The sequence below is a fragment of the Coptis chinensis genome, chromosome 8 (assembly GCF_015680905.1).
Source record: "Coptis chinensis isolate HL-2020 chromosome 8, ASM1568090v1, whole genome shotgun sequence".
Lineage (NCBI taxonomy): Eukaryota > Viridiplantae > Streptophyta > Magnoliopsida > Ranunculales > Ranunculaceae > Coptis > Coptis chinensis.
Genome location: NC_141463.1, coordinates 88905863 through 88924695, shown reverse-complemented (window position 1 = coordinate 88924695; position 18833 = coordinate 88905863). Strand labels below are relative to the sequence as shown.

Below are 18833 nucleotides of genomic sequence, written 5' to 3'. Positions count from 1 at the left end.
AATTGGCATCGACACATTCAGAGTTTCCAACCCAATTAGCGTCGACACATTCAGAGTTCTGTGGAGATAGATATGGTATCGAAAAGTTTGGTTGGCAGAAAACAGTGTGTCAGAAATCAGTTTCTGCGCACTGTGTTCGAGCCTAGTTTTAGCATATTTAGAATGAGATTGAGAATTTTTGTAAAACATAAAGAAGTAAGGTCTGTGTGTTATCTTTACAACGCAAAAGGCCTCGTTGCTTTTGGATACCTATGGAAAGAGTAATAGCGCGTCAGAATTCTTGTTTGCTGAAAATTAGGATTTTTACTAAGTTTGAGCTATTTTTACTCCTAGTTATAGGTTAAGATCGAGACTTCGAGTTCTACATGAAAAAATAAATTTACATATCCTAGTTCTTTTTTATGTGCATGAATTTTTGGAAAATATTTCTAGTAACGAACAAAGAGTCTTCTTAAACTTTTCTAAGGTATACAAATATTTTAGTGTCAAATTTAGTTGGCCTAAAAGATATAACATCTAGCCAATGTGTTTAAATTTTTGCTTTGTTCAACATTCTAGTATAATATTCATCATTCATCATTCATCACAACTTTGATCAATGAGATGCACTATGTTTATTGTACTCAGTCTTAAACACATCTAGTGAGATGATGGACAAAACTATAGGATGGGCCGGGCCGGAGGCCCATAATAACAAAGAGCTAATAAATTTTGGTGGTAGTTGACTCCAACAGTAACAATTGCCGGCAAAGAATGGAAGATAATGAAGATGAACAAACTCATTCAACAACTGGTAATTTTTATTGATTTTTTTGAGTGTACATAAATTTTTTGTTTATTGCCAACAAGTTGTTATATGCAGGAGGTGAAAATGAGGTTAAAGATGCTGCATTTGTTCATGGGGAACCATCTCAAGATGATAATAAAGGTCCTCCACTGGTTGATTCCGAAGCTATAATCCTTCATGAGAAAGTGACTAAGAAAATTATCAAGGAAGGTCGTGGCGAGAAACCATCCAAGTATTCCACATGCTTTTGTAAGTATATTGTCTTTATTTCCAATTCTACAGATCAAACATAAAGTTCAAAGGAATTGCATAACATGGGCTATATTGTTGTGATAGTGCACTATAGAGCCTGGACGGAAAGCACGCAGCACAAATTTGAAGATACATGGCAGGAACAGAGACCAATAGAGATTGTTCTTGGAAAAGGTAATTGTGGTTAAACTATCAGTGGCCTTCATTTTAAGTCTATGAAAGAAGATTCTCAATTACTCAATAAACAACCACTTGACTTTTGTAAGAGTTGTGGTGTCAAGAACTCATTTTTTTCAGTTTTTTTTTTTCGTTTACTTATTTTTATGAAGCCCGGTTGTTTTGACAAAGTTAGCTGAAAAGCAACTTTTGCTTGCATAATTATATGTATCTTTACTAAATTGCTATTATAGATTGTAAAAATTATGGGGGCTTTCATTACCACTTGCAGACTTAGAATTATATTAAGTGAGATGGTAAGGTAACGAGTACTGTTATAAGTTATAACAGGCATCAAGGAAACCCATTGATAAAGCAGAATTACGCAAAATCTATTGGCATTCTTTTACATGTGTTTTGTTTACTCCATTGGAGAGTAAATTCTATGTAAACATTTGATTCTGCTATTTAGAGTTGTTCACAATTAGGGTTAGTATGTTTCTAATAGCCAACTAAGTGCGACAGATTTCTTAGGAGAAGTGGACTATCATGTCTGCATTAAGGTTCTGAAGATGTCCAGACACAAAACTTTTAGGAAATGGACTGTTGCTGTAACTTATTACTATTCCTTTAAAACATTGTTCTGTACATTCATTGTTTTTCTTTGTTCGTGGCAGAGAAAAATCAGATGACAGGATTGGCAATAGCTGTTGCAAGCATGAAGTCTGGTGAATGTGCTTTGCTGCATGTGGGTTGGGAGTTAGGCTATGGCAAGGAAGGAAGCTTTTCTTTCCCAAATGTTCCACCAATGGCAGATCTCATATATGAGGTTGAACTTATTGGTTTTGACGAAACCAAAGAAGTAAGTTGAGGCTATCGGAAGTTCTATACCAATGTACTTCTTGGTTCTTCAATTTGAATTAAGGCTCTAGCATCTTTGTCTTTAGTTTCTTTCCACTCATCAACTTCTTTCTCAATTCATCACCATCAGTTATTAGTGCGTCATTGATGAAATGTGTCTCATACATTTTCTAGGGGAAAGCTCGTGGTGACATGACTGTGGAGGAGAGGATTGGAGCAGCAGATCGGAGAAAGATGGAAGGGAATGTTCTTTTTAAGGATGAAAAACTGGAGGAGGCTATGCAACAGTATGAAATGGTTACATAATATTTTCTTTAATCACTCTCTTTTTTCTTCATTTTATTTGAAGTCAATGCTATTTGTTAAGGAACACATGTGATGCGGTCACTGATGGCTCTTGATTTCTTCAGGCTATAGCCTACATGGGTGACGACTTTATGTTCCAGTTAATGGGAAAGTACCGTGACATGGCCTTGGCTGTGAAGAATCCATGCCACCTCAACATTGCAGCTTGTTTGATAAAGCTGAAACGCTACGAAGAAGCCATTCCCCAGTGCAGCATTGTATGTGTATTCATCAAAGCATTTAGCTTTTTGATATATACTGATTTTCAACTAGCACAAGCAAACTAGTCAGAGTCTTTATCCGAGATTTTTTTTTTTTTTTTTTTAAAAAAAAAATGTGTGTATTAGCCTTCAGATCTATAAAAAAAAAAAAAAGCCCAAAACAGGCAAACTATGAATTTTGACGATTTGAAGTTGATCAAAAATTTCACTCCCGCCCCTCCCAAATGTGTGTATTAGCCTCCGGATCTATAAATTTTTCAACCTCATTTTTTTTTAACCACGAGTTATCCTATGACACACGTGAATTCCCCAAGGTCAAATTGCCAACAATCCTTAATTTTCTCCGGAAGAGGGCAAACTTTGGGCTGTCTTGGACATACCATGGTGGTGTCTCTGAAACACCAACAATTCAAATGCGCTCTGCATATATATATATATATATATGGACTAGGTTTCGGTTACAACACTTTTTATAAAACGTTTTATACAATACTCCCAACCGGACCCTTCAAGGTGTTTTAAGGGCTAATTTTTTGTGGATAAGATGTTCTCACCATGGATATGATATCCACAAAAAATCAGTCCTTTCAACATTTCTAAGTTTGCCAAAAAAAATGTTACAAAATCGATATTTCTGGACCGTCGATAAAAATTCATAGATTGAGAGCAATTTTCTCATGGTTATGAGTTTTCAAATGAGCTGAATTTTTGTAGAGACGATATCCATAGTGTGAAGATCATATCTACAAGAAATCAAGGCTTAAATCATATTTTCAAGGGGTATTGTATAAAATGTTGTATAAAAAGTGTTGTAAACGGAACCTACCCCTATATATATATATATAAGGTCTTATGATCCATTATGGAGGCCAATGTTTATACGGAGCTAATTAGATTGTTTGATGACCTCGTAGGTGTTGAGTGAAGATGAGAACAACGTCAAAGCTATGTTCAGACGAGGAAAAGCTAAGGCAGAACTTGGACAGACTGATGCAGCCAGGGAAGACTTTCTTAAGGCCCGTAAATATGCACCTGAAGATAAGGTGATTGTGAAGGAATTGCGTCTGCTTGATGAAGATGACAAGGCTGTTTATCAGAAGCAAAAGGAGATCTACAAGGGGATTTTTGGACCAAGACCTGAACCTAAACCCAAGCAGAAGAATTGGTTCATCTTCGTTTGGCAATGGCTTCTAGCCTTCTTCTATCGCCTTTTCAAACTAGAAAAGCAAAAAGTTAACTGATGATCTGGAGAGCTGGGAAGCACTGACCATCTTGTCGACTTGTCCCATTGTTGCTTGTTTGACCAAATGTCCTTTATAATGTACTCTATGATTAATAATATACTCAAATGATATTAATGTATTGTTGGATTCTCATTCATATCCTTATTACAGAATGTTGGTCTTTGCATGCTGCCTTACTGTAGAAGTGTAGATTGTTTTAGTGCCTCTATATATGCACTTGCATCATGCATGCTCTATAAAGAACCTAGACAAACGAACAAAAAAAGAAGACTAATTTCAATCTTGAGAGTCAAAAAAGTGAATTTGATATTGCTTCTTTTCCTTTCCATACTTTGCTTGTGATCAAGTTTTGTTATAGATTCTATCAGCACGCTAGTACTAGTTGACTTTGCAATGACTCTTTTAAACTTTGGGGAAACACAAAATAATATATAAAGAGACCTCAAGGGAGTAGGTCAGGTCACTTTCTTCTTAATATCAATTTTACCCTCCCCACTTGTCTGACGTCAGCATAATCACTTCCCCTGCTTTAACAAACCAAAAAACAGCTTCTTCCATTTTTTTTTTCCTCTTCAAAATGAAGCCCAGCTCCATTTCCACTCCAATCACTTGTGCACTCATTTCCACGTCCGGTTACGATTACCCAAGCTGGTAAATGTTCTCCCTTTTCAATTTCTCTTTAAAATTACGGTTTTTTCGTGTTGTAATTCGTTCAATTTGGTAAAAATTTGATCTTTATTGAGAAATACAAGGTTTTTTGCTACTGTTGTTGTAACTTTATGTTGTAAATTAGTTATAAAGTTGTGGAAATGAAGAGGTTGAGATCATATGGTGATGATTTAGATTCAGTTGGTGAGAAAGGTGGGGGGAGTAGTAGTTGTAAAGATTGGGAAAGAAGGGAGCGTGATAGAGATAGAGATAGAGAGAGAGAGAGAGATCTTGATCGTTCTTCGTCGAGGAGATTCTTTGGTGAAGGGGGTTCATCTAGATCTTCTAGGAAGAGATATGATTATGATGTAGATGGATTTGATAGGAGAAAGACTTCTGACCGGTATCGAGAGTCACTTGATAGAGGGGTTATAATGACTTCGCCTCGAAATGGGTATGTTAGTGAGAGGGAGAGGATACATCGTTCAGAAAGCTTTTGTAGTGTTAGGAGGGGAGAGGGAGAGGGAGAGGGAAAGGGAAAGGGAGTTTCCAAAGGGGTATGTTGCTTCTGAGAGGGAAAGAACTCGTCGAGAAGAGACTGTATCGTCGTGGAGGAGATTGTGTGTGAGCAAAGATACTGATGAAGAGTATAGGTCAAGTGCGGATAGAGGAAATCGAGTTTTAGTGGAGGATAGAATGAATGTAAGGTCACCACAGCAGGGTATAAGAGATTCTGTAAGGTCTCCGCAAAGTTTAAGAGATTTTGTAAGGTCTCCACAGGGTTCAAGAGATGTGGTAAGGTCGTCTCCCAGCTCCAAGGACTCTGGTGGTGAGCAGAGTAGGAGTGTTGAGGCTGTTCCAAGAGGTCTTGAGCTTGAGCTTGTACATGGGGAGAAAAAGTGCAAGAGTAGTGAGGTGAAGAAAAAGTGATGAAGTGCAGGGAGAGAGTGGTAGCAGCAGTGAGATGGAAGAAGGGGAGTTAGAACCTGAACCTGAAACTAAGTCGATAACAGACCCTGATAACGAAACCAAACTTCCATGTACAGAGAACTCTGAGAGTGAGCAGGTCGAGTCCGATAAGCAGATGAAATTGCCAACAGACTTGATTGTTGAAACTGAGTCATTACCTGAAAATAAGGTAGATCTTAAAACAGAAAGTATTTTTAATGAAATTGAGGGAGATAGAATGTTGGAGACAATCACATTTGTGTCGAAAGGAATTGTTGAGTTGCAAGAATGTCATGAAAAATTTGTCAATCAAACAAATAGTGGAAAAGAAACTGCAGCATTAGTTAAGGACAATGAAGCGAAAGAGGAAAATAACAGTGGAGATCATGACTCGTCATTCTTTCATGGCCGCATTCCGGAAGAGCAGTTGGAAGAGGAAGAGTTGAAGGATGACAACGCTGAGAAGTCAATGTATCTTGATGAGGGAACGAAAGAGAAAAATAATGTTGATCTGGTAGTTCAGGCTGACGAAATCAATTTTGTTGATACGAAGGAGCTTACCATGGAAGATAACAGGAAATCTCAGATGACGCTGAACCTCATGGCAGACACGCCCAATGGGAAGGACAAAGGGAAGAGTATAGCAGTGTCCCCCTTCTGTGAAGATAATTCGAGGGAAAATATTCGGTGGGTTGAAAACGACTTTCTGGCTTGCAGAGATAATGCTATGGAAGGACCGAGCAGTCGCGGCTTTGAGTTATTCTCTAGCTCCATTGTCACAAGACCTGAAAAGACCATTCATTCTGGTGTAAGTAATGATGGAAATCTTAAAAGTGAACCACTTGAGCTTTCTCTGTCCTTGCCAAATGTCTTACTACCTCTTCCTTCTCATGATCCAAAAGTTACTCCTAGCTCCCCTAGCCAGGCAAGGAGTGTGCAGTCCCTGCCTAACACATTTCGCACAAGCTCTGATGGATTTTCTGGCTCAATGTCTTTTTCTGGTTCTCAAACGTTTATTCACAATCCTAGCTGCTCTCTCACACAGAACTTATTTGAGAACTATGAGCAATCAGTTGGCAGCCATCCTTTATTTCAAGCAATTGATCAACAAGTTTCTCATGGTACTTGGCTAGGGCAGTCTTTAGATGAGCCCAAGCGTGTGGAATCCCCCAATTATCAGAGAATGCTGTATGGCAATGGCTCACATGCACCTCAAACATCACAGGCTTTTTTGTATACTCAAGCTATGCAAGGACAACCAATTAAAATTTCTGAAGGGAGCAGTGGAGTTCCAGGTGGCCCTGGTCGACAGCCAAGTCTTCATAGACAGCTTTCAGGAATACAGTCGAAAAAACCTATTGAAGTCAGGTCTCCTACAAACAGTGTTGGTTCCCATGAAACTAGATTGGAGTTTGGCAAGGAGAGGAACCGTGTAGTGAAAGAAAGAAATGGCACTCTGTTTCGGAGTAGTAGTCAGAGAGAGATGGACCAGCTTCTGATAGCTGGAACTGGTTTTACTGAGAGGATCATCAGCATGATTGTTTCGGAGCCCGTGCTAGTAATGTCGCGGAGAATTGAAGAAATGGCGGAACACTCCATAGCTTTATTAAAACAGAGTGCATGTGAGATATTGGAAAATAAAGATAAACGTGGACAATTACATGCTTTTCGTGAAGTGCTGCAGAACAGGTCTGACCTCACGGTGGAGATACTGTCAAAGTCCCATCGGGCTCAGCTTGAGATCTTGATAGCCTTCAAAACTGGTCTTCGAGAATTTCTTCAAAGGCCTAGCAGCAGACCTTTGTCAGAATTAGCTGAGATATATCTCAACTTGAGGTGTAGAAATATTACCTGCTTGAGTCTTTTGCCTGTCGATGAATGTGACTGCAAGGTTTGTGTGCAGAAGAATGGCTTCTGCAGTGCTTGCATGTGTCTTATTTGCTCAAACTTTGACATGGCGTTGAATACTTGTAGCTGGGTTGGCTGTGATGTCTGCCTTCATTGGTGCCATACAGAGTGTGGCTTACGGGAATCATATATAAGAAATGGGCGAAGTGTTGGTGAGGCTCAAGAAGAAACTGAGATGCAGTTTCAGTGTGTTGCCTGTAAACATCCTTCTGAAATGTTGGGGTTTGTAAAAGAAGTGTTTAAAACTTGTGCAAAGGATTGGAAAGTTGAAACTCTTTCCAAGGAACTTGAATATGTGAAGAGGATATTCTCTGCCAGCCATGACACAAAGGGGAGACAACTCCATGATTTTGCCGATCAGATGATTACAAGATTGGAAATGAAATCCAATCTTTCTGAGGTTTTCAATTACATCATGCAATTCCTGACTGGTGAGCATCTTTTTTTTTTTATTGATTCTTCATTTTTATTGTACAAGAGTTTCCCTGTATATCCATTCTATATAAGGTTCTTACATAGTTACATGAAACATATCCATTTCTGATATTACGTGCTTTATTTTCTTTAACTGTTACTCTTTTACATCCTTATTCTGTTTGTACAATTAACGTCTATAGTTAGGTAGGTGGTATGCTCTGCTTGACTTACTGTGGTCCAGTCTGAGGCATTGGCTGTTACATCTCTGTGAAATTGAATGTATACTTAACTCTATTGATATTGTTCAAATGAGAATTAGGAAAGCAAATAAAAATGAAGAAGTGAAGAATCACTTAGTTATGTTTCTACGGAGTACGGATCCTTTTTTTTTTTTTTTTTTTTTTGCAAGATAAACTGGGATTAGTGGATCGTTGACTTTAAGGAAATACTTCCTTCTATATAAGGTTCTTACATGGTCCTGTACACAGTTGAATGTATTTGAACGGCGCTGTTATGATCTAGGATTTCTCATATCCAGACTCATAATGAATAACAAAAGTATCCATTCACATTTACACATGGGAAAGACAAGAAAAAGATAGTAGGGGAATATACAAGACCAAGGTTACGTGTAGGTAGGAAGTGATAATTTGGCTTGCGAGTTATTATGCTTCTTATTATCTCGATTGAATGAAAATGTCTGTGGTATCTGATCGTTGGGTAATAAGTATTTTTACATACATGATATTATGCTTCTAACTATTTACTCCCCAACATGAAATTATACTTCTCACTATATTGTTCTTAGCTATCGTAATCTGATCCCTGGATTTAGTTCAGTCTCATTATCGAATCCATCTGTGAACCTAATTATCTTTGTCTTTTTTTTTTTTTTATGGTCACAGAGAGTAATATTGAGTTTGGAAACCCTTCCCAAAGTTCTTTGAAGGATTTACACCATAAAAATCAAGGAGAACAGAGCAATGGAATTTCTGGTAATCAAGTGGCTATTTGGCCGTTGTCTGCTTCTACAGAAAGTACTCCTCGCAGGGATAGTGCAAGTACTGCTCCTCCGAGATTGGATTGGGATCAGATAAATGGACGGCCTGGCGATCTAGAGTTGCAGGCTAGTGTAGGACAGCAGCCTGTTACTGATGAATTGGAGAGCATTGTCAGGATTAAACATGCGGAGGCTAAGATGTTCCAGTCACGAGCTGATGATGCAAGAAAAGAAGCTGAAGGCCTAAAGCGCATTGCAGTTGCTAAGAATGAAAAAATTGATGAGGAATATTTGAGTAGAGTCACAAAGTTACGTATGGCAGAGGCCGAGGAAAGACGCAAACAAAAACTGGACGAACTGAAAATTATGGAAAGAGAACATCGTGAGTACTTTAGTTTGAAAATGAGGATGGAATCAAACATCGGAGATCTGTTACTGAAAATGGAAGCTACAAAACAAAAGTTTAGTGCATAATATGGCTGCTGGAGATATCCAATCGTTCTTGTGGATTTCAATTGCCTCAGTTAACTGCCCTCTATAGGGTTGACATATTATAATCACTGTAGTTTCTGGTATCAGATTTAGTTAACCATTTATGTTGTTTTAGTGTAGGATTAGTATCTCAGGTTAGTTTCTTATCTTTTTGTCCAGCTAACCCAAGTTTGTACAGAATTTCAAGTATGTTACTAGTCAAGTGGTTTTCCCTTACAGAAGCAATTTGAATGGAAAAATCATTTAGCAGCATTTTATGTCAAGTTATGAGGCTTCACTTTAATAATTACAAGTTTAGCTTTCATGGTGATCTGAGCCTCGTTGTTTCCTTCTTGATTTATATTTAGTTTAATGTTGCTGAGTGAACATCATCCAGAAAATCTTTGGCTTGAGTGGCAATATAGTAGCCTGAGTGTTTCCTACTTGATATGTAAGACACGACTTCTACAAACTTTTTTTGTTCTGATAGATTATTTTTGCTATTTGGAATTAATTTCATGCAGAGATGACAAACTTTTGTAGAAAATATATATCACAAGAGGATTGGAATTCTACATAGTTACACAAGAACGTTAATTTCTTTAGCACTGCAACTTTGTAGATATGTCATATGTGGTGATCATTTTACTGATCATCCAAATTCCTTCTTGAAGTAAGGCCTGTGATTTTGCCACACTATCTGGAAGAAATTCAGAGTATAAAGACTGAAAATGAATCTGCTGGCTTTGAGCAGTTCTACAGTTGCATGTCTTTTGCCTTGAGCTCCACAAGCATGATTACTCTTTATGTACTCATGGGTAAAGACTAGAGGACTAGAGCAATTTGAAGACCATCGGAGACTTCAAACCCACTCCAATTCAATGCAATTGGTTATATTCGAATCAAAACCAACTGTTGTCAGTTCTTTCACTTGTTTTCAGCCAGTCTATAATATACACGAGCTGAAGCCCTTTGGAGTACAAACTTCATGTTTATAAAAATTATATAAACTGATTCGATTTTTTTTTTTTTTGGATGTCTAAATTAGCTATTTCTATAATTCTATGTCTAACATTACGACAGCATTATTATGTAGATAAATGTATATATTCACAAGAGGATTGGAATGATCACGATTATAGTGCAACTTTAAACTTTTTGTATCCAACATGGTTAGTTTAACACGCAACTTGTGTGGGACTGAAGCTGTGACTTTGGAGATGATGATCTCGGCCAAGGTCAACGATCAGAACTTGAAAGTGTTGATTTTGCATACAATCTTCACTTCGGAGAACAACGTTAAATAGTATATATGTTGTTAGGTGTTGAAGGCCCAGGTGCCAAACCACATAGGGGGATAAACTGTCAAAATCATCATTTTTAGGACAAAAACGAGAAGCCTCAAGGAGTCTAATTCTAAACAAGGAGACCAATTGAGACTTTAACTAAACCCACTCCAATTCACTTAAGTCTCTCATTATCTTCGAATCAAAACCTTTTATATATTGAGAGTTTCTTTCACGGTTGTTTTCACTCTTGTCTATAATATACTGCTAGCTAACTTGTTACTTTGGAATAAAATTTTGCATGTTTATAAAAATTATATAAACTGATTCGATTTGAAGCTTTTGTCTTTTGGATGTCTATGTTAGTGACTTAACTTAGTCTGATATTGTTAAAGAACAAAAGACTGACTAATCTTTTGAGCAAATCAGATTTTTATATATCTAAGTATCTAACATTCTAACTCCGTCTTGTCTTGTCTCGTTTTGTTTTGTTTTGTTTTGTTTTTTTAATGTATTTAGACGAAATGAAAATAATATTTTTTCCGAATAATATTAGGAATTGTACGTGAGTTGATTTTTAATAAAATGCACGTAGATTTAATTTTTTTTTTTTTTTTTTTTTTTTTAAAAAAATGAGGAGTTCAACATTAAGAAGCTTCAGGCTTGGCCAGTACAGCAGGAGCCCCCAGTGGTAATGAATCCTATCAGTCATCAGAATTTTATCGTGAAGTCTCGTTCTGATTATTGATTTTAATTGTTTCGTTACCAAGACAAAATAGTTTATTGGTTGTTTTAAGTTAATATGTACTGATGAAAAAATATAGGTCCTCTTTTCTTTTCTTTTTTTGCTTAAAAGCAAAAGAAGTTGTGATGTACAAAGAGAAATGCAAGGTATGTTAAGAACATACTCAAGCCAAAAAAAAAATAAAAAAAAAAATCAATGAACAAATATGTAGTAGGTTAGCTCCTGCTGTTCAGTTCTTTTGAGAAAATGTGGTGTTGCATTGATATTTCGAAGTCCTCAACGAACAAACGGTTGAGAAACATTGGATTTTTTTTTGTAAAAAGTTTGCCGGGTGTTTGTAGGGGCCGGGCCAGATTATTCTCCCAAGGCAAAAACAAAAGTATGCAATTTTATTATTTTATTTTATTTTATTGTCATAAACCTAAACTAAAAAACAAAAAATTATGCAATTTTTCATTTTATTTATTTATTTATATTTTTTTTTAAGTCATTAAGGTCTAAATGTCTATAAATGAATCAACAAAATTATGCAAATTTTATTTCATATTTATTAAACTAAAACCCTATTATCAACAATTTAACAAATTGTTAACTTCATATAATGTTATAATTCTATCTAACTCTACTATCACGTGGAGAAAAGTATAAAAGATTAACATTGAAAGTAAAAAATTACCTAGTTTTTTATTTTATTTTTTTTAAGTAGAAATTTTATTGATAATGATAACAAGTTTTATAAATAATTAGGACAAGTGTGCAACAAGCTACACCACAAGTCCTTTCTGAATTTGTTTTTTGTTTTTTGTTTTTTTTTTTCGTTGAAGTATTACGCTTGTTTAAGAATTGAGAGTGAAAGAAAAGAGAAATATACTGACCCGTTGAGCTTTGGGTCTTTGTTGTTTGGTTTAGTCTCATTAACCCATCAAACATTTAAAGACACATTTGTCCCTCTTTAATGGTTTTGGGGAAATAAAAAAAACGTTGGTTTATTGGAATGTTTTTTATTAGTCTTTTTTTTTATTATTATATTCTTACGTGAAAATTTTAAGTAGTGGAAATTTGCTAAAATAATTAAGGAATGCGAGTTTGAAGATTTTTCTAGGCAATTAGTTATGTGGTATAATTAGGGAATGCGAGTCCTTATAGTTTGAAGATTTTTCTAGGCAATTAGTTATGTGGTAATGGAGCTTTTCTAATCTCAGGAGTTGTGACCGCTTCCACACGCACCCCCTATATCCATCTTGCACACCACCATTCCTTTGCTCCTTTGCACATAAGTACTCCCTGCCCTGCCTTCTCGTCATCCCCGAAGTTCACCTCTCTCCAGTTTTAAGGTGATCATAAACCACTGCATCTGATTTTTTACTTTGTTCCACAACGCCTCACTTTCCAATGGACATGATCAACTTGAAAAACCTTCACAGCAGCCATGGAATCCGATTCGATCCATAATTTTGCCCATCCCATCTGTAGTGCCTTGTCTATACAGTTGACAATAGCTTGACACTCAGCCACAAAGCATGGTTCTATCCCAACCCCCGATATATACACGAACTGTTTTGCCATCACTATTTCTGTAGAGAACCCCCACCCAGGGCAGAGCCCGGATTTCCCCTTAAAGAGCCATCTGTATTGGCTTTAGTGATTCATGTAGGTGGTCTGCTCCAGTAGCATTCTAGTATCTTAGGCGCTTTTCTGGGTTTGCCTTGTAGTCGAAAAGAACTTAGAACAGGGAGGTCTTGAACTGAATTGTCCGTGATACCACTGGAAAGCTTGTGAGCTCTCTTCACTGCACTTGTGAACTGCAAACATATGAACCCAAAGTTGGACTTACCACCATCATAGTTAATCTTGTTTCTGTTCTTCCAAAGTTCCACAAGCAGTGTAATGGCAGCAGCACTCCACATGCCTTGAACTAGTTTGCTTCTACTTTTACAAAGAAGCATCATGTCAGTAAAAGAGGTCACCAATCCATGCACCTAAAATTTTGAGCATGCAAATTCCCAGCATTGGAGACCAAACGGGCAGCTGAAAAGAATGTGTGATTGTGTTTCAGCGTCAAGTTGACACACACCGAAACGACAGAGAAGCCCATCTTGCTTAGCCTATCATCAGTATGCATAGCACCATGAGCAATTTTCCAGCCAATTCCAATGGTTCTGGGATGAGCAGGAGCAGACCAAATGAACTGTGACCATGGCTTTATAGGTACTTTTTTCCAGATTGACTCATGTGCCGAAGAAACAGTGAATTTCCCATCCATGCTAGGATTCCATATTCTTAAGTCCTCATCAAGAACATTAGGTTGGGGAAGAGTTGTAAGGTCAACACCGGCTAAAGCAAGGACCTGCAAAATGTGTGGAGTGAAGTTCCAATGATTTCCATGTGTGCAACTGCTCAACTTGGACTGTATCAAGGTGCTATAGTCTGAGGGAAGCCCCAAAATTTCACAAATAGGTTTGTCTGAACACCAGCTATCACACCAAAGTCTAATAGTGCATGTGTCCGTTTCCAATAACACAACTTTGGGATTGAGTAATCTCCTTAAGACTCCATTTCAGTCCTGACCAAACCGAACAAGTCTTGTATTTTCCCTTCATGAAGAGTGCCCAATCTGAATTCTCAGTAAGTAAGCTCCAAGCAAGCTTCATAGCCATTGAAAGATTAATATCCTTCAATTTCCTTATCCCAAGTCCGCCTTCCTCTTTCGGTTTGCAAGTTTTTTCCCAAGATACTGTGACCAACTTCCTTGAATTTGTTTGCCCAGACCAAATAAAATTCCAAATGAGCTGCTCACATTCCTTGATAGCTGAGGTAGGCCACCTGTATATGGCCATGTTGTGGATAGGAATATTGTTAAGGACATTGGTTAGCCAGAACAATTCTCCCTTGAAAGGAAAGTAGTTTTCCAACCCAACTTGCAATTCTTCCTCTTATTTTGTCAATCAAAATAGCAATAGCTTGCTTGTTAACTCTGCCATGAAAAAGGAGGTACACCTAGGTACTTTTCAGGCAATGTGCCTTCAGCAATACCCAGAGTACTACAGATATCAAGTCTTCTTTCATTGGCCATGGGGGCTAAGGAATGCCTTTACACTTTTCTTTGTTAATTTCTTGTCCCGAGGTACCTTGATATTTCTCCAGAAACTCCACCAAATGTCTGAGGCACCTTTTGTTTGCGTTGCAGAACAAGAATATGTCATCGGCAAACATAAGGTGAGATGGACTAACATACTTGGTGTGGTAGATCATTCTCTTCACTTTGTTATTCAAGACCAACCAATCAATTGCCCTACTTAAACATTCCTCCGCAAAAGCAAAACGAAGAGGAGATAAGGCTGAAAAGAAGCCTCTTGGCCCTCCGTTAAACAGAATAGACAGGCTGTTATTGCAGAGAGCACCTTGAATCCACCCAATCTATTTGCTAGCAAAGCCAAATTGCTTTAACACTGCCCAAAGAAAAGCCATCTGGGCCAGGTGAGCTCTCTGAGTGAAGACCAAAAACAGCTTGCTTGATTTCAATGTCAGTGGGAGCTTTGGTGAGTTCAGTGTTGTCGTCTGCTGTGATAGAAGTTGGAATATGATTAATGAGGTTCATGTCCAACACATGGTTCTTCTTGGTAAATTTGTTGGTATACTGCTGCACTATATATTCCCCAATCTCTTCTTGAACTGTCAGATTTGTGCCATCATGAGTTTAGTATTACTTTGAATGAGTTTGTGCATTGGAACACCATGTGTCTAAACTCTCAGATGACTTGCTTCATTTCTCTACTAAAACTGCATTTTAACATGTGCAGTACTTCTGCCATTTGGCTACTGAGTACCAACTTCAGAAAGCAGTTAGCAGTGCATCCAAGAACTGAGAGTTTCTCATCTGTGTGTTCCTGGCGCCATGAGATAATACACGCCTCAGCTCGAGACATACTAAAACTCGACCAATTCAACACTAACCATAATGATATAGTCATACCCAGAAACTTCAATTGTTATATATCTTCAACATTTGATTTGTTTATGGTCGCTTGCTCTCCCCAACACGAAAAATTCCTAAAACTTCTGTTTTTATCCAATTTAAGCTACAAAATGGAAGGACCTATTGAAGAGAATAGCTGAAAAATAAACGGAGATATGTGGAATAAACAAAGTGCTCGAGTATGAAGAACACAATAGTAATTGAAAAGAATAACTCCTTTAATAGTTGCATAGAACTAAATGCATAATGGAACTAACTAATGAAACTGCAATATGATGAAAAATGAAAATTACAAAATCCTAGCCTCCTAAACGCGATGTCAAATTCTAGACCCCCTCTCTCGCTCTCACTTGATACACCGATTAAACTGGCAAGTCTTTGCGCCCCATACAATAGACTAGTACCATTGTTTTTCCTCGGTTGCTGCTGGTTCTCTCCCTTGGTAAAGTTCCCGATAATTAAAGCATCACTGCAACAAAAAAAATACAGATGGCCATTCGAGTCCAGATTCAATACAATGTCACAGCTAATACAATGCATGATTGTCTTCGTAGATCTCAAGGTTACCATCTTGTTGCATTCTCATTTGGAAATTTGATTTCCTAGAGACGAGCCTCTGCTCAGGTCTCAACTGTTGATCACCTAGAATCGTATCACTAGGAACATCAAAGCTTTGCCATACAACTTTTGAATCCCTACTAAACAACACAAAGTTACCATTATCTTGTACTAAAGCACGCCGGGGCGGATGTATTTACTCCACCTAGTAACGGCATCGCCTTCTTGCGTACTGATTCAATCATGAGCACACCATCACAAACAAAATAAATAGATGAGTAATATTCATTACCATGATCAACTGTCCATACAAGTGGTTTAGTGTTGATTCTGGTTAGCCATATGCCAATGGTGCAGTTCTGATGAGTTAGATCACTAGAGTTTGGATAGAAACTGTATGTACCAGTGTACTCGTACCCCTACGAACGACTATCATTGGGTACTACTATAAGAGCCGCCCGCTAATGAGGCGTGCTTGCTTGCCCGCTACTGTGGCAGTCCCGCTTGCCTACTAGTGTGGCATTCGGGCATGCCCCTTATTGGAGCAATGACACTGCCCACTAATATGACACCCAAGTTATATATAGCAGGTCCGGATATATGTCAAGGGATTTTTTCCATATGAAGCTTTGGGAAAGATTTCATACAAAGAGGGAAATATCTCATCAAATAAGGAAAGGGTATTTTAAGTAATAAGATTCCTATAAATACCCAACAATCATTTCGAACAAAGAACTACGTGCATTTTTTAGACTTGATTCCAGAGAACAATTTGGATACGTAGGCAGCCATTGGTGGTACAGTCTCTCTCACTCCATATCAACCTCTCCAACAAGATCATTGGTGTGTTTGCGTGAGCTCTCACCCAAACATAATTGGCGCCGTCTGCGGTTCTTATCAACGGGCCCTCTTCCACATTTTTTCTTCAAGCTCCATTAATGGCGACAACTACAAGATCTCAAGTAAACAATCAAAGAAGAACACAACAGTCCAATGGAAATAACTGAGCAAATCTTGAAGATCCAGTCAATCAAGTTTCACCATACCAAAAGGCTTCACCTTTGCAGCTTCAAATACCACAAAAGCCCAGATCTAAACTTCTACGGTCTCACTAGCCAGTATCTTCTCCTCATAATGGCACAATTTCACGAGATGCAGATTTAAAAAATATGGAGACAGATGATAAAAAAGCCCCGACTGGAAGTCTTTGCATCAAAGGTTCAGAAAAACAAAGAAACTTAACGACAACTTGTAGAAGCAACTAAACAAAAGGAGACCAATACAACTATCAACAATGGCAAAAACGCAAGAGAATTTCCACAAGTGCTCCAAGATGTTATCAGATCTCACACCCTTACAAAGAAGAATGCCGAAGTCAACCATGGCGAAAAGCGGAATGAAGAAGTTAAACAAACATTCAAATTTCAACTATCAGCCAAAATAGATCTACTACTTTTAAGTTCCATCAACGGTTGTTACTCGATATCAGACAAGCAGGCAAATAAGAGTTCATCAGTCTAACACAACAACTCGCTGGATCAAGAGACTCTATAAGCCAAAAGGCTCAATATTATTTTGCATCCTCTATCGCCTTCATCAAAGGCCACCACAATGCTTCAGCAATGGAAAACATAACTGCACACAAGACAATACCATCGTTACAGAGGAGACGCTACACTTCTGGGCATCACTAGTGAGCAACACTTTTGGGCACCAAAAGTGGGCAGCACTAATGAGTAACACTTCTAGGCAGCACTAGCGACAAGAAGAAGAAAACAACTTACCAAATCCTGAAGGTCCGATTAATCAGGCCGCGATGGATCAACTAGCCGCACTAGATCTGCAAGCTCAACCTTCACATCTCCAAGTACCACGACAACCCAGATCTAGACGTATACGACCGAAGGCTCCAACAGCTCATCTTCAAGATCTAGATGTTACAAATGCAAACTAAGTAGATCCAGAAAATATGGAGACAGAAGATGAAGACGTTATATTAGAAATGATGCGTCAAAGGCTCAGAAGAGAAAATGAACACAACAAGTCAACAACTACTTGCGTATAAAAATCGGACAAAGGGAAGCAAATACAAATGAATGACACTGATGCTACTTTTTCCACAACGGCAAGAGCCCCCAAATAGAGTGAAAATCGAAATGTATTCAACCGAATACAGGATAATAATGGCAGATTCCGTCCATTAGAACTTATCCCTGAAAATCGTCCAAATCACTCAAGGTTAAGCATACGTTCATCCCATTCGAGGAGGCAATCTAGATCTTGAAATAACAAGGACGATGGGTGTAGCAAGGGTCATAACACAAGGCATAAAGAACAACAAAACACGTTGTCAGGAAGACATCATACCTCCCACGAGATTCCAAAATCATCACGCGTTAATCACAACATGTCAAGAAGATTAGAAAGATGGACAACATCAACCATAAGAGGCGATGCCGGACGGCAAGGTCATGACCTCAGGCACGAATTGCAACACGACCTAAGACATGGTTTAAATACAGCAAACCGATATAGAAGGTTTAACAAAGATCACCCAGAATGTGGCCACACTGAAGAAACTACTCCCCAATTCGACAGTTTAGCCTATATTATCGGCACAGGTCTCGCAGTCCAAGAAACCAACAAAATTTGGAAGTACGCAACAACTGGGAGCGACCACACCATGAGATGCAGCATAGCGAAGTTACCCCTAAAATCAAAAATCAAAATTCATTTGGCGCACCATTCACAAAATAGCAAATCAAGGACATTATCAAAACAAAACAATGAGCAATGCGGTGTGCATTTGAAACACGATGGAAAGACCTTGCGGTAAATGAAGATGTCATTGGATGATTTTCTCTGAAGATACAAAATCTTTAACATCAAGAAAGATTCAAACCGGATACTCAAGAAATGCCGTCTCACCACCAATCTTGGCCACCATTTCAAGGCAACCTATTGGAGCTTACTTCGTCGCTACAGATACTGCAGTAAATGTAATACTGTT

At 38.1% G+C, this 18833-nt stretch overlaps 2 protein-coding genes across 3 annotated transcripts; both read left to right on the top strand.

The window, feature by feature from the left end:
* The first annotated feature begins 632 nt into the window (after positions 1 to 632).
* On the top strand, positions 633 to 4030 carry TWD1 (FKBP-type peptidyl-prolyl cis-trans isomerase family protein). 2 transcript variants are annotated; one of them, XM_086575940.1, is made up of 8 exons: positions 644 to 793; positions 863 to 928; positions 974 to 1036; positions 1124 to 1213; positions 1873 to 2057; positions 2231 to 2353; positions 2467 to 2619; positions 3537 to 4030. In XM_086575940.1, exons 1-8 carry the CDS (start codon positions 754 to 756, stop codon positions 3861 to 3863), a joined length of 1047 nt encoding a protein of 348 aa, XP_086432066.1. In that variant the 5' UTR covers positions 644 to 753; the 3' UTR covers positions 3864 to 4030. The 2 variants fall into 2 exon arrangements, with proteins under 2 accessions (XP_086432065.1, XP_086432066.1); XM_086575939.1 differs by having other exon boundaries at positions 633 to 793; positions 863 to 1036.
* A 339-nt stretch (positions 4031 to 4369) lies between these two features.
* On the top strand, positions 4370 to 9542 carry LOC147484050 (protein OBERON 4-like). The gene is given in 4 exon segments (XM_086575901.1): positions 4370 to 5020; positions 5022 to 5435; positions 5437 to 7801; positions 8693 to 9542. Coding segments are annotated over 4 exon segments (3693 nt in total). The 5' UTR covers positions 4370 to 4675; the 3' UTR covers positions 9262 to 9542.
* The last annotated feature ends 9291 nt before the right edge of the window (positions 9543 to 18833 follow it).